At 39.2% G+C, this 13,340-nt stretch overlaps 2 protein-coding genes and 1 non-coding gene across 6 annotated transcripts in view; 1 reads left to right on the forward strand and 2 right to left on the reverse strand.

The window, feature by feature from the left end:
• The window catches only part of FAM216A (family with sequence similarity 216 member A), an 18,255-nt gene extending 13,829 nt beyond the window's left edge, over window positions 1–4,426 (forward strand). For both annotated transcript variants that reach the window (XM_017542019.1, XM_017542014.2), the window contains exons 4-7: window positions 436–565; window positions 681–864; window positions 1,679–1,761; window positions 4,060–4,426. In XM_017542019.1, coding sequence (XP_017397508.1) covers window positions 436–565; window positions 681–864; window positions 1,679–1,761; window positions 4,060–4,178 — 516 coding nt within the window. In that variant the 3' untranslated portion in view covers window positions 4,179–4,426. The remainder of the gene's footprint in view (window positions 1–435; window positions 566–680; window positions 865–1,678; window positions 1,762–4,059) is intronic.
• Window positions 4,427–5,392: 966 nt separating this feature from the next.
• The window catches only part of VPS29 (VPS29 retromer complex component), an 11,108-nt gene continuing 3,160 nt past the window's right edge, over window positions 5,393–13,340 (reverse strand). For 2 of the 3 annotated variants that reach the window (XM_017542087.2, XM_017542083.2), the window contains 3 exons: window positions 10,043–10,234; window positions 6,919–7,154; window positions 5,393–6,084 (listed from right to left, as the gene is read on the reverse strand). In XM_017542087.2, coding sequence (XP_017397576.1) covers window positions 5,967–6,084; window positions 6,919–7,154; window positions 10,043–10,234 — 546 coding nt within the window. In that variant the 3' untranslated portion in view covers window positions 5,393–5,966. Of the gene's footprint in view, window positions 6,085–6,918; window positions 7,155–10,042; window positions 10,235–12,566; window positions 12,607–13,340 lie in introns of all 3 variants that reach the window. The other variant, XR_005202449.1, reaches the window with a different exon arrangement.
• On the reverse strand, window positions 10,384–10,453 carry LOC119473490. Its single transcript, XR_005202708.1, has one exon. It is a non-coding gene; the product is annotated as a small nucleolar RNA SNORD50 (small nucleolar RNA).

Here is a 13,340-nt window from a genome sequence, read left to right on the forward strand (position 1 = left end):
GTTGACCAGGATGGTCTCGATCTCTTGACCTCGTGATCCACCCGCCTCGGCCTCCCACAATGCTGGGATTACAGGCTTGAGCCACCGCGCCCGGCCTCAAAAATCATTTTGAGAAGGCAAGATGCCCACACTGAGAGGTGCACAGCAAGTAACACTTGACAGAACAGCACATTCACTCCTTCCTTCTTCATCTAGAGCAATGGGTTCTCAAACTTCATAGGGCATCTGAATCACCTGAGTGGAATGGCAAGCAGAGGCACTTGCACTGTTTAAATGGCTATTTGTTTCTCTTTTGGTCAAGTTAACATAGTTGAATTTGCTTAAGTAAAATACAGTTGGTACAACTCTCCTGAACATTTCATCTCTTCAGATAAGGAATATTGCCAACTTCTCTTTAACAATGCAGACTATAAATCCTCTTATTCTGTCTTTTAGCATCCAGACCTCACCACAGGCCAGAAGCGTTATCTGTGCAGCATTGCTAAAATCTATAATGCGAACTATCTGAAGATGTTAATGAAGAGGCAGTACATGCATGTAATTCAGCACAGCTCACAAAAGCCAGGCAGGTGCACCTCCAGTTGGCTTTTCACTAGTTTTTTACAATTAGTGAGAGGGTCTTTTTCTTTTTTTTTTTTTTTTTTGAGAGGGTCTTTTAACAGAGGTGATTTGTATGACAGGTGTCCTCACTCATCACAGAAGCCGCCTTAGCTCTCGTTACTCACAAAAACAGCATTACCCCTGCACTACATGGCGACACCAACTGGAGAGAGAGGACTTGGGGCCTTCTGATATTGCAGCCGCATCTGCACCTGAAATGCTCCTACAGCATTCCCTTTGGCGACCAGTGAGAAACAAAGAAGGGTCTGTTTCTTAGTGTGTAAAAGGCAGAAAACGTTATCTATGTATCTCAGTTCAAATTTTTTTTTTTCTTTCCTGAGACACAGGGTCTTATTCTGTTACCCAGGCTAGAGTGTAGTGGTGTGATACAGTTTACTGTATCCTTAAAACTCCTGGGCTCAAGCAATGCTCCTGCCTTACACTCTCAAGCAGCTAGGGTGAAAGGCAAAAGCACCATGCCCTACTAATTAAATAAAAAGTTTTGTAGAGACAGTGTCTATGTTGGCCAGGCTACTCTCACTTCTGCCTCCCAAAGCACTGGGATTACAGGTGTGAGCTACTGTGCCCAGCCTTCCCCATCTCTTTTGAAGGGTAGCTAAGTGATAATGCTTGTGTTTCCTAATATATTCACTTTGCTAAATTCAGAATAGGCTGGACTTTTAAAAAGCAGAGAGAGATTTTCATACTTTCTCTTTACTGCACTTCTTTTAGAATGTATTTTGTAGAATTATAAACATTTCTTCAGATAGAGATATGGATGACTGCTCTTTTCAATGTGATTCCCACTCAACCTCAAAATAATGCAAACACTTTCAAAAGGAGAAGCATATGGTTGGTTTTGCACGGGGGAATACTATGTAACGGAGAGGAAAAAGATTAAGAAGCATGAGTACTGAAATTGCACTGTAGCAGTTTTACATGTCAGGATTAAGAAATTACAGAATCTGGGTGCTGAAAGGGTGTTTTTGGTAATGCTGCAGCTAATAAAACGAATTTATGTGGTCTCCCACATGCACTAGGCAGCTGGCTCCAATTAAGATACTTTCCTTTCTTATAGGATAAAAACTGGGTATGTATCTAAAACAAGATGTAAGTCACTGAAGATTTTTAGAAGACCAAGGAAACTGTTCATGCAACCAGGTAAATGTGAAATTTTAAAAATAGGCATTTTTGAAGATCTTATGCCTAAAACTACTATGCCACATACAATTTCATTTCCATTAGGCAGATATTAACCAATTTAGAATATGATTTGCTTTTATTGTTGCAGATAAAAAAAAATCAAAATATAGTTTATGCTTACAATTAAAAGAACATAGTGGGCTAGGTACAGTGGCTTACGCCTGTAATCTCAGCACTTTGGGAGGCTAAGACAAGCAGATTACCTGAGGTCAGGAGTTTGAGACCAGCCTGGCCAACATGGCAAAACTCCATCTCTACTAAAAATACAAAAGTTAGCCAGGCGTGGTGGCGGGTGCCTGTAATCCTAGCTACTTGGGAGGCTGAGGCAGAATTACTTGAACCTGGGAGGTGGAGGTTGCAGTGAGCCAAGATTATGTCACTACACTCCAGCCTAGGTGACAGAGTGAGACTCTGTCTCAAATTTAAAAAAAAAAAATACTGCTCAAAGAAGTGAGATTCAAGGTATTTATAATACCAAGGTCAGAGACTTAGTAGAGAATTTGTTAGAACCCAGAACCACAAACATGACTTTCTCAACCAGTAGCACTTCTTTTATGAGGTAGTGCTATTTTTGGATGAACAACATATTTCGTATAGCATATTTTGTATAGTATAGCAAAGGGCTGTATCTCTTATATAGGCGCTTTTTATCTATAGGGAATATGTTCCAAGACCCCCAGTCGGTGGCTGAAAGCGTAGATAGTACTGAACCCTATATATACTTTGTTATTATTATTATTTTTTTTTTGAGACTGAGTTTTGCTCTTGTTGCCCAGGCTGGAGTGCAATGGTGTGATCTTGGCTCACTGCAACCTCCGCCTCCTGGGTTCAAGCGATTCTCCTGTCTCAGCCTCCTGAGTAGCTGGGATTACAGGCATCCGCCACCATGCCTGGCTAATTTTGTACTTTTTACTAGAGACGGGGTTTCTTCATGTTGGCCAGGCTGGTTTTGAACTCCTGACCTCAGGTGATCCGCCCACCTCGCCCTTCCAAAGTGCTGGGATTACAGGTGTGAGCCACTGCACCTGGCTACTTTATTTCCTATAAATGCATATCTATGATAAAGTTTTAATTTATAAGTTAGGCATATAAAGAGATTAACAATATATAAAATAGAACACATACTGTAATAAAACATGGATGTGGTCTCTCTCAAAATAGCTTACATTGTACCTTGTAAAGCAAAAGTGCGGATAAGAAGGGACTACTGTATATCATTTTGTTTGATATTCAAGCCATGCAGGTGATATTATCAAAATTTTACAGCTGCAACATAGACAAATCCAGACTTCGGAAGGATCAGCATAAAGCATCCTTCTACCACAAGTACAAAATATTACAAAATGAAAAAGGGAAGACAGACCGAATGATCAGAAGTGTTCCTCAGAACTGATAATGTTAAATCATGTTAAGTAATTTCCTAGTTATTAGTATAGTGAAGTAGGGAGGTGGGTAAGAAATAGGGAAGTTTGTTGGGTGCGGTCACTCATGCCTGTAATCCCAGCACTTTGGGAGGCCAAGGCAGGCAGATCGCTTGAGGTCAGGCGTTCAAGACCAGTCTGACCAACATGGTGAAACCCATCTCTACTAAAAATACAAAATTAGCCGGGCATGGTGGTGCATGCCTGTAATCCCAGCTACTCAGCTGAGGCAGGAGAATCACTTGAACATGGGAGGTAGAGGTTGTGGTGAGCCGAGATTGCACCATTGCACTCCAGCCTGGGCAACAACAGCAAAACTCCCATCTCAAAAAACAAAACAAGTAGGGAAGATAGGCCTTCTGAATTGATATCCCTTCACTGTATGACAGTGTTAGCCACCTCTGCTGTAAGTATTGTACCATGCCTAGCCAAGCAATGAGGGAAAGGGCAGGAGAGAGCATAAGTGAGGTTCCAAAAGGAACAGTTAGAGGAAATTCCAGGTAGGGGGAAGAGATGAGAAGGAACTAAAGGAAAATGCAGAGATTCTGAAGATATAGCTGACCACTGTAATTTCCCCCAACAAAAAGATTTTAAAAATCAGTGGTAATATAGGACTTAGTAACATAATTTGCTATACAGTAACATGGCTAGAATACAGTACTTTGTATCTTAAAGAGTAAGAAATTTGGGGCAAAGAGGAGGTGACTAAGAGCCTAGAGAATTGCAGGCAATTTGTCTTTACTACAGGCTTATTAATAAGCCAGGTCATTTTGAATCTTGTACTTAGAGCTTTATTTCCAAAACAGACAACTAAAAATTCTTATTTTTCCTTCAGTTTCTTCAAATGATTCTGAATCATACATGAGTGAAGAAAAAAAGGAAGAAGATTTACTAAATAAATTTATGCAATCAATGTCAATTGAAGAACAGGGAGAACATCTGATGTTAACTTGACAGTCTTGTCTTGTGTATTGAATTCGTGCCAAAGTTGAGGGTAAGGGGTTGTGAGTTGTGTCCTCTATGTTTAGGTTAGTACTGTTATTCCTTAAATCATTAAGTAATTTTGTTTCGTTCAGAAATTTTTACAACAATGTAACTGGTCTGATGTAGTTCCATGTACCAATGACATTTATGTAAGAAAATATACATGTAGTATACTTGTACTTCTAGCTAGATATAATTAAAACTTTTCTTGCATTCAACATTGAATTACTTTTCTTTAAATGTGACAAACGCATTGTATAATTTTTTCTTTCTCTGTTCACAGTAAGTCCTAAAACAACAATATTGAAATATCTTATGAGGGCCGGGCACACTGGCTTACGCCTATAATCCTAGACCTTAGGGAGGTCAAGGTGGGTGGATCACAAGGTCAAGAGATTGAGACCATCCTGGCCAACATGGTGAAATCCCATCTCTACTAAAAATACAAAAATCAGCTGGGTGTGGTGGTGCTGCCTGTAGTCCCAGCTACTTGGGAGGCTAAGGCAGAAGAATCACTTGGACCCAGGAGGCAGAGGTTTCAGTGAGCTGAGATTTCGCCACTGCACTCCAGCCTGGCAACAGAGCGAAGGCTAAGGAAAGCTTTGAAATATCCAGATACAGAATAGCATTTGACAGAGATAATACTCTGACTTGCAAAGTAGGTGCTCAATAAATATTTGCTATTTGAATATAACTTCAAAATGTAAATACACATTTGCCCTATTATGAAATTGCCACATAAATACTTGGAGACTCAGACTGGATTAAGTTGGGGGCACTTACACTAACAAGAGGATTCTTTACATTATATATTACTCTAGTGTGCTTCCTTGCTAAACTTCTGTTTTTTTTTGAGACAGAATTTCCCTCTTGTTGCCCAGGCTGGAGTGCAATGGTGTGATCTCTGCTCCATGCAACCTCCACCTCCTGGGTTCAAGTGATTGATTATCCTGCCTCAGCCTCCCGAGTAGCTGGGATTACAGGCACATGCTACCATGGCTAATTTTGTATTTTTAGTAGAGAAAGGGTTTCACCACGTTGGCCAGGCTGGTCTTGAACTCCTGACCTCAGGAGATCTGCCCGCCTCGGCATCCCAAAGTGCTGGGATTATGGATGTGAGCCTGGCCCCTAAATTTATATTTTTAAAAATGTTATTAAACCTTGAAAAATGGGAGTAGCAACGGTTTGAAGAATCACTGCTAATTTAATGTCGATATGGTATATTATTTAGCAAATAAAATCTGAATTCAACATTCTAACATAGTGTTAAGAGAAAAGAGCTCTGAAAATCATCTATTTCACTTCAATATTTATATCTGAAGTTTCACTTGGTTTCTCATTTTTATGTTTTTTAAAATTAAACAGCAGGTTATCAAGAAAGTATAAATGAAAGGTAATTGTTTATTACTGGAGAAGAGAAAAATGTATACAAGAAAGTCTAGATTCTTTCTCCACATGCACTACTTTTGGAATAAAGTTCCAAATACCAACTTTGAAGATATTTACAAGGATAAATTTTTCTTAACAAGTGACCAGTTACTGTGTCATGGACATTTTTTCATAGAATCCATATGCTGTAAACTAAACATATTCTTATAGTTTACAGGAAGCTTAGAGCAATTATGTATTAACAGAGAAGATGGTATTATATTTTACTGCAAAATATTATAAAGGTGATACAATTTTGTGGCTCGTAAATATTTATTTACTTGATTTCAACAGGACAATGAAAAAAAAATCATCAAGACAGGCCTGGCTTTAAGATTTTTTGTATTCGATTCGTTCTACTTTCACATCATCTCCAATTAGCTGATACACATAGGTGACCACTGTAGAAGCCTGGATATCCATCAACACAAATGATGGAATAATGTTTCTAGAAGAAAAAACAAATAATGTCAGTGTTTTGTACCACAAAGAGCAGCACATAAATTTAAGATGACAATTTGGATTCAAAGAGAAATCTGTTACATGTCACATGAACAGTTACCAAAAGAAGACTACCAAAATGGCTAGATTTATTTAAATAGTCACTGGTGGCCAGGAATAGTGGCTCACGCCTGCAATCCTAGCACTTTGGGAGGCCGAGGTGGGCGGATCACCTGAGGTCAGGAGTTTGAGACCAGTCTGGCTAACATGGTGAAACCTTGTCTCTACCAAAATTACAAGAATTAGCCAGGCGTGGTGGTGGGTGTCTATAATCCCAGCTACTTGGGAGACTGAGGCATGAGAATCACTTGAATCTGGGAGACAGAGGTTGCCATGAGCCAAGATCATACCAATGCACTGCAGCCTAGGTGACAGAGCAAGACTCTTGTCTCAAAAAGGTCACATTTATTTTTACCTTTTTTTTTTTTTGACTGTCTCATTTTGTCACCCCAGCTGGAGTACAGAGCCTCCAGCACGGCTCACTGCAGTCTTAACCTCCTGGGCTCAAGTGATCATCCCACCTCAGTCTTTTGAGTAGCTGGGATCACAGGCATACACCACCACACCCAGCTAATTAAATTTTTTTTTTTTGTAGAGACAGGGTCTCACCATATTGTATAGGCTGGTCTTAAACTCCTGGGCTCAAGCAATCTGCTCCGGCCTCCCAAGTGCTGGTATTACAGGCATGATCCACTGTGCCCAGACACATTTCTTTTATGAAATGTCATACATGCAATTGCTTTACTAAAGCCCCCAAATTCCCAAATTCTATCCTACTTACGTTTCCAGGGCATTATATGCCCCAGTGGCAGAACCTGGGTTAATGTAGAATTTATTTTCATGCTCAAATGCTTCAAATTTGTGTGTGTGTCCTGAGATAAGAATGTCCACGTCAAACTGCCTCTGCAACAGGGCTAAGCTGGCCATATCTCCCCAAGGAATAACTTGATGTCCATGGATCAGACCAATTTTGAACTGTCCAACAGTTACAACTTTCTGTTCTGGATAATTCAGATTCTAATGAAAGAAAGAGACATAAGAAAATATGTATTTTAGAGATGCTGGTATTTTTAAAATGTCAGTTTGCTTAAACATTCAATCTCTTATGATGTTTTGATGTAGTGCTCCACGACATACACATTTATAATTTTTTTTTTTTTGAGATGGAGTCTTGCTCTGTCTCCCAGGGTGGAGTGCAGTAGCAGGATCTCAGCCTACTGGAACCTCCACCTCCCAGGTTCAAGCAATTCTCCTGTGTCAGCCTCCCAAGCAGCTGGGATTACAGGCACTCACCACCAAGCACAGCTAATTTTTTTGTATTGTTAGTAGAGACAGAGTCTCACCATGTTGGCCAGGCTGGTTTTGAACTCCTGACCTCCAGTGATCCACCTGCCTTGGCCTCCCAAAGTTCTAGGATCACAGGTGTGAGCCACTGTGCCCAGCCACATTTATAAATATTTTATTTCTTCTCAGTCTCTAAAGCTGCAACTATATTTAAAACATAACTTACTCAATAAAAACTGGAATTTATCATGCAATCCCTTTACTGTGTTTATTTCTAAAGAATATGGGTTCTTTTGTGCATGCTGTAAAGAATAATTATTCCCTGAAAACTTGTGATTTCCCTTTACCTAAGGCATGTAAGTTAAGGTGTGTTCATGATAGCTTAATATAGCCTTAATAGTTTAATAGTTTATTATAGATGGCTTAAAATAATGAGCGCTAATACTGATATAGTACTTAGTATGAGCCAGGCACTACTGTAGAGGTTTTACAAATACCAACTTAATACAAACAATCCTAGAAGGTTCTATTATGATTCCCACTTTATGGATGATGAAACAGGCACAACAAGGTTGGTTGTCCTTTCCTTTTATCTCCCCCATCTTTCACCTCCATGTCACCTTTAATTTATCCAAAAACAGTATGTTCCTTCAGTTAGGTTTAAGGAACCCCATTAAAGAACACCAACCAAGTTTAATTTATGAAAAGCTTCTATATATTCCCAGAAAAACAAAATTTTCAAGGTAGAATCAGGATTATGTGACATCATACAATGTTGGCACTGGCAGGTGTCTTAAAAATCATCCATTCCAGGCCTAGTGCAGTGGCTCACGCCTGTAATCCCAGCACTTTGGGAGGCCGAGGCAGGTGGATCACGAGGTCAAAAGATCGAGACCATGCTGGCCAACATGGTAAAACCCCAACTCTACTAAAAATAGAAAAAATAGCTGGGCATGGTGGTGTGCGCCTGTAGTCCCAGCTGCTCAGGAGGCTGATGCAGGAGAATCACTTGAACCCAGGAAGCGGAGGTTGCAGTGAGCAGAGATTGCGCCACTGCACTCCAGCCTGGCTACAGAACAAGACTCCATCTCAAAATAAATAAATCATCCATTTCAGCCATATTTACCAAGGATCAGAAAGGGGAAGTAATCTGCCAAAAATTCTATTATTAACTAACGGGAACTCCAGAGCTCCTTTTTTTCTTTTTTAAGACGGGGTTTCACCATGTTGGTCAGGCTGGTCTTGAACTCCCGACCTCAGGTGATCCGCCCACCTTGGCCTCCAAAGTGCTTGGATTACAGGCGTGAGCCACCACGCCCGGCCTCCTTTTTTTCTTTAAAGTCGGGTTTATTGAGGCATAATTTACACAGAGTAAAATCATACTTTTTCTTTTCTTTTTTTTTTGAGACGAAGTTTTGCTCTTGTTACCCACGCAGGAGTGCAATGGTACAATCTCGGCTCACTGCAACCTCCACCTCACAGGTTCAAGTGATTCTCCTACCTCAACCTCCCAAGTAGCTGGGATTACAGGCATGCACCATCATGCCTGGCTAATTTTGTATTTTTAGTAGAGACGGGGTTTCTTTTTCCATGTTGGTCAGGCTGGTCTTGAACTCCCAACCTCAGGTGATCTGCCCGCCTCGGCCTCCCAAAGTTCTGGGATTACAAGCGTGAGCCTCTGCGCCTGGCAAATCATACTTTTTTCATGTATCGTATGATGGGTTTTGACAAATGCACATGGCTGTATAAGCACTGCCACATGGAAGATATAGAGCAGCTCTATCACTTCTTCAAAACTCCCTCATCCGCTATAAAGCTAACCATTGAGAAACAAAGCCACAGGAGGGTTGCCAACAGAGAAGTAGTGTGATCTTACTTCACTTAAAAAGGATCACTCTGGTTGCTAGCTGGAGAATAAACTGTAAGGTGCAAGGGTAGAATTAGGAAGTTGGAATACAAGAAAATGATGCGGTGGCTTGGAATAAAGTAGTAGAGGTAATGGCAGTGAAAAGTTCCTAATAAAAACTTTATAAACTTGGCTGGGCACAGTGGTTCATGTCTGTAATCCCAGCACTTTGGGAGGCTGAAGCGGGAGGATCACCTGAGGTCAAGAGTTTGAGACCAGCCTTGCTAACATGGCAAAACCCCATCTCTACTAAAAATATAAAAAATTAGCTGGGAGTGGTGGCGTGTGCCTATAATCTCAGCTACTCAGGAGGTTAGGCAGGACAATCACTTGAACCTGAGGCAGAGGTTGCAGTGAGCTGAGATTGTGCCACTGTACCCCAGTCTGGGCGACAGAGCAAGACTCCATCTCAAAAACACAAAACAAAAAAAAAACTTTATAAACTAAATGACAGCCAAAAACAGTAACAAAGCCACTTTTACTCAGTATCTATTTAGTAAGACAAAGTATTTAATATGTTTACTAGGTAGTCTAAATCAGTGATTTCCAAATAGTAAGGGAGGAGCATGAATAGTAATTTTACATTTGAAAAAGAAAAAAGAAAAAAAAAAACCTTACCAGTTGAGAAATCTGGGTCTAATGATAAAGCTTATGTAAGTAAGAATCAAGAACAGGAGATATTTGAGGAGGGAAAGGGAAATACATTATACATCACCTCATCGAAGTCTCCTCTCACAATATGAACATCACCAGCCAGAGTCTTGAGATAGTCATAACTCTCTTTGGTGCAAAGGTTTCCTGTGCAGAGAATGTGCTGAATTTTTCCTGGCACCAGGAGTTTTTTGAATTTAGCTGGCAAACTGTTGCACCGGTGTGGGATGTGCAGATCTCCTAATACCAACACCAACTTTAAAGTGTCAAGGTAAGATAAAGCATAATGTTAAACATAATGTAAAAACAAAATAGTCTCCAACTGTAAGCTCCCTTTTAAGTCTTATACGAGATCCCGAATCCCACAGAACAAATTATTCATAAAGTTCCTATCATGACTATTTAATCTCAGAAGCTAAATCTGTACATATTTTTCTTCAGGTTATCAGCTTTCAGATAGGTTTCATCATTGATTGTAACATGACAATTTAAACAGACTTACATATGGTAATGTACTTTGTTCTAAATCAATCTTATTTTATCATAAATAGTTGTGTATATATAATACAGGTAATCATTCTATTTACCAAGAATGAAATCAAACATTCTAAAGTGATTTAGAGACCCATGAATACACTGAATTTTAAAAATTATAAAATGAAAAGTATACTACTTAGCCCTATGGAATGTGGCTTTTTTTTTTTTTTTTTTGAGACGGAGTTTCACTCTTGTTGCCCAGGCTGGAATGCAATGGCACGATCTCGGCTCACCGCAACCTCCGTCTCCTGGGTTCAGGCAATTCTCCTGCCTCAGCCTCCTGAGTAGCTGGGATTACAGGCACGTGCCACTGTGCCCAGCTAATTTTTTGTATTTTTAATAGAGACGGGGTTTCACCATGTAGACCAGGATGGTCTCGATCTCTTGACCTCGTGATCCACCCGCCTCGGCCTCCCAAAGTGCTGGGATTACAGGCTTGAGCCACCGCGCCCGGCCTGGAATGTGGCATTTTTAAAGACTGATATGGTAATTCATATTTCTGCTGTTGTAATATGAAAATGATTAATCCCAGAAACATTATTAAAGGGAATTGCGAATAGAGAAAAAAATTATTTCTGTAATTTATGTGTACTAGATTGACAACTATTTGGAATTATAATGGCGAAAATTTGGCATGTTTGTTACTTCAAACTATTAGGTATACATTACAGAGATATACAAACAGCCTGTGTTTCAGCTTCATTAGGTAAAGGCGTGCTTTGGAATTATAATCTTTGATATCTTTACTTTCCTTGATATCTTTACTTTCCTTCATTATTAGAAGTCCTCACTGTCATATTTTTACGGTCTGGATTAAATTGCTCATGTACCCTTGGTGTAGTTACCCAACTTAAAAAAATAACTTTTCATAATCTTTCATGTACATGAGAGCATTAAAACAAAAAAGAGATCAGCTAAATGAGTGATAAATTTAGCATAAGGTGGTTTAGAGTTGCAAATTAGTCTCAGATGACAAAAGGAAATTTTGCTATGAAATATAAAAGAATATAAACCCCAACCCTGTAAAATTTTATTATTTAAAAATTTCAAGATTTGAGAAATAACAGTAATTTAGCCACTTAACAAAATACTGTTAGAAACATCATTTAAAAATAGTATCTGTCTAGCCTACCGCAGTGGCTCACACCTGTAATCCCAGCATATTGGGAGGCTGATGCAGGCAGATCACATGTGGTCAGGAGTTCAAGACCAGCCTGGCCAACATAGTGAAACCCTGTTTTTACTTTAAAAAAAAAAAGAAATACAAAAGTTAGCCGGGTGTGGTGGTAGGTGCCTGTTATCCCAGCTACTCAGGAGTCTGAGGCAGGAGAATCACTTGAACCCAGGAGGTGGAGGTTGCAGTGAGCTGAGACGGTGTCACTGGCACTCCAGCCTGGGCGACAGAGTAAGACTCTGTCTTAAAAAAAAAAAAAAAAAAAAAAAAAAAAAAAATTTTAAAAAAAAAAAAAAAAAAAAAAAAGAAAAAAAAAATCTGTCCTCCAAAGGACAATGTAATCAATTTCTTTATGTTGATCAGTATAAGCACCTTCATTCTATATAAGATGTTTTCCTTCACAGACATTTCACCCATAAATGTATATGCCCTTCAAGTACTTTTAAAAGTTTTCTATTCTTTAATATTATCAAAGAAATCATTAAATAGCTAATAGGATAAAACAAAATAGTTTTGCGACTGCAGACTTTGTAAATGAAAATTAATTTAAAAAACCCAAAATGCGTGAAATTAAAATTATTACCAAAAGAAGCTTGATTCATCTTGCAACAAAAATTAAAATTATTGCAAAGAAAAGGAACTATTATCAGGACACAGAATTATCAGGACATAGCTTGTAATCTCAAAGTAACACAAGGTTATAAAACTAGCACACTTATAAATTGTTAAATAAGATTCTTCTTCATAAAGACGAGTTTCAGCAGGTATCTGTTCTATGCCTATATTGTTTCAATGTAGATCTCAGTGGACAAACCCTCTGTAAAACTAAAAACCACTATGAAGTTTCCACCCTCACTGGTAATCAACATAAAAGTACCTGGATACAGAACAATCTTCATTTTAGAGGGGGATTCCTTCTGATATGGATTGAAGTACATAGTTAGTATGGGAAGCTGGGTTTGAGAAAAAGGTAAAAATAATAGATTTCTATATTATAAAAAAAGTAGAACCACCGCCACCACCCCAAACTCATAAAAGGGTATATGTCTATAACAGGTTGAAAATGTTTGGTACTAATAATGAATGAACTGTTCAATCTGAATGTACCAGAAAGAACATTAATAAGAACATTAGTAAGATGTGGTACTTTATAATGATTGATGACCTAATTCTATAAAGTACTGTGGATTTTCCCCAAATATACTCAAGACTATCAGCAGTCTAAAGATACAATTGTATGAATGATCACACAGAAATGATTTCAAATTAGTAGGGATCCTTACTAGGACAGAATCCTCTGGTTTCCTGCTGATGACAAAGTTATGGGAAAGTATTTCACAAAACATGTGTCATACTTTGAAGCATATCCCTGCCCAAATTCCACACTTTGACAAATTGGGATAGACATAGATTAGAAAGTCCTTTAAGAAAGCAAAAGATCCTGGCCAGGTGCAGTGGCTCACACCTATAATCCCAGCACTTTGGGAGGCCAAGGCAGGAGGATCACAAGGCCATGAGTTTGGAACCAGCCTGACCAACATGAAACCCCGTAATTAGCCTGGCGTGGTGGCATACCCCTGTAATCCCAGCTACTCAAGAGGCTGAGGAGGTAGAATTGCTTGAACCTGGGAGGCAGAGGGTGCAGTGAGCC

This window comes from Cebus imitator, unplaced genomic scaffold (assembly GCF_001604975.1).
Source record: "Cebus imitator isolate Cc_AM_T3 unplaced genomic scaffold, Cebus_imitator-1.0 Scaffold8, whole genome shotgun sequence".
Taxonomy (NCBI): domain Eukaryota; kingdom Metazoa; phylum Chordata; class Mammalia; order Primates; family Cebidae; genus Cebus; species Cebus imitator.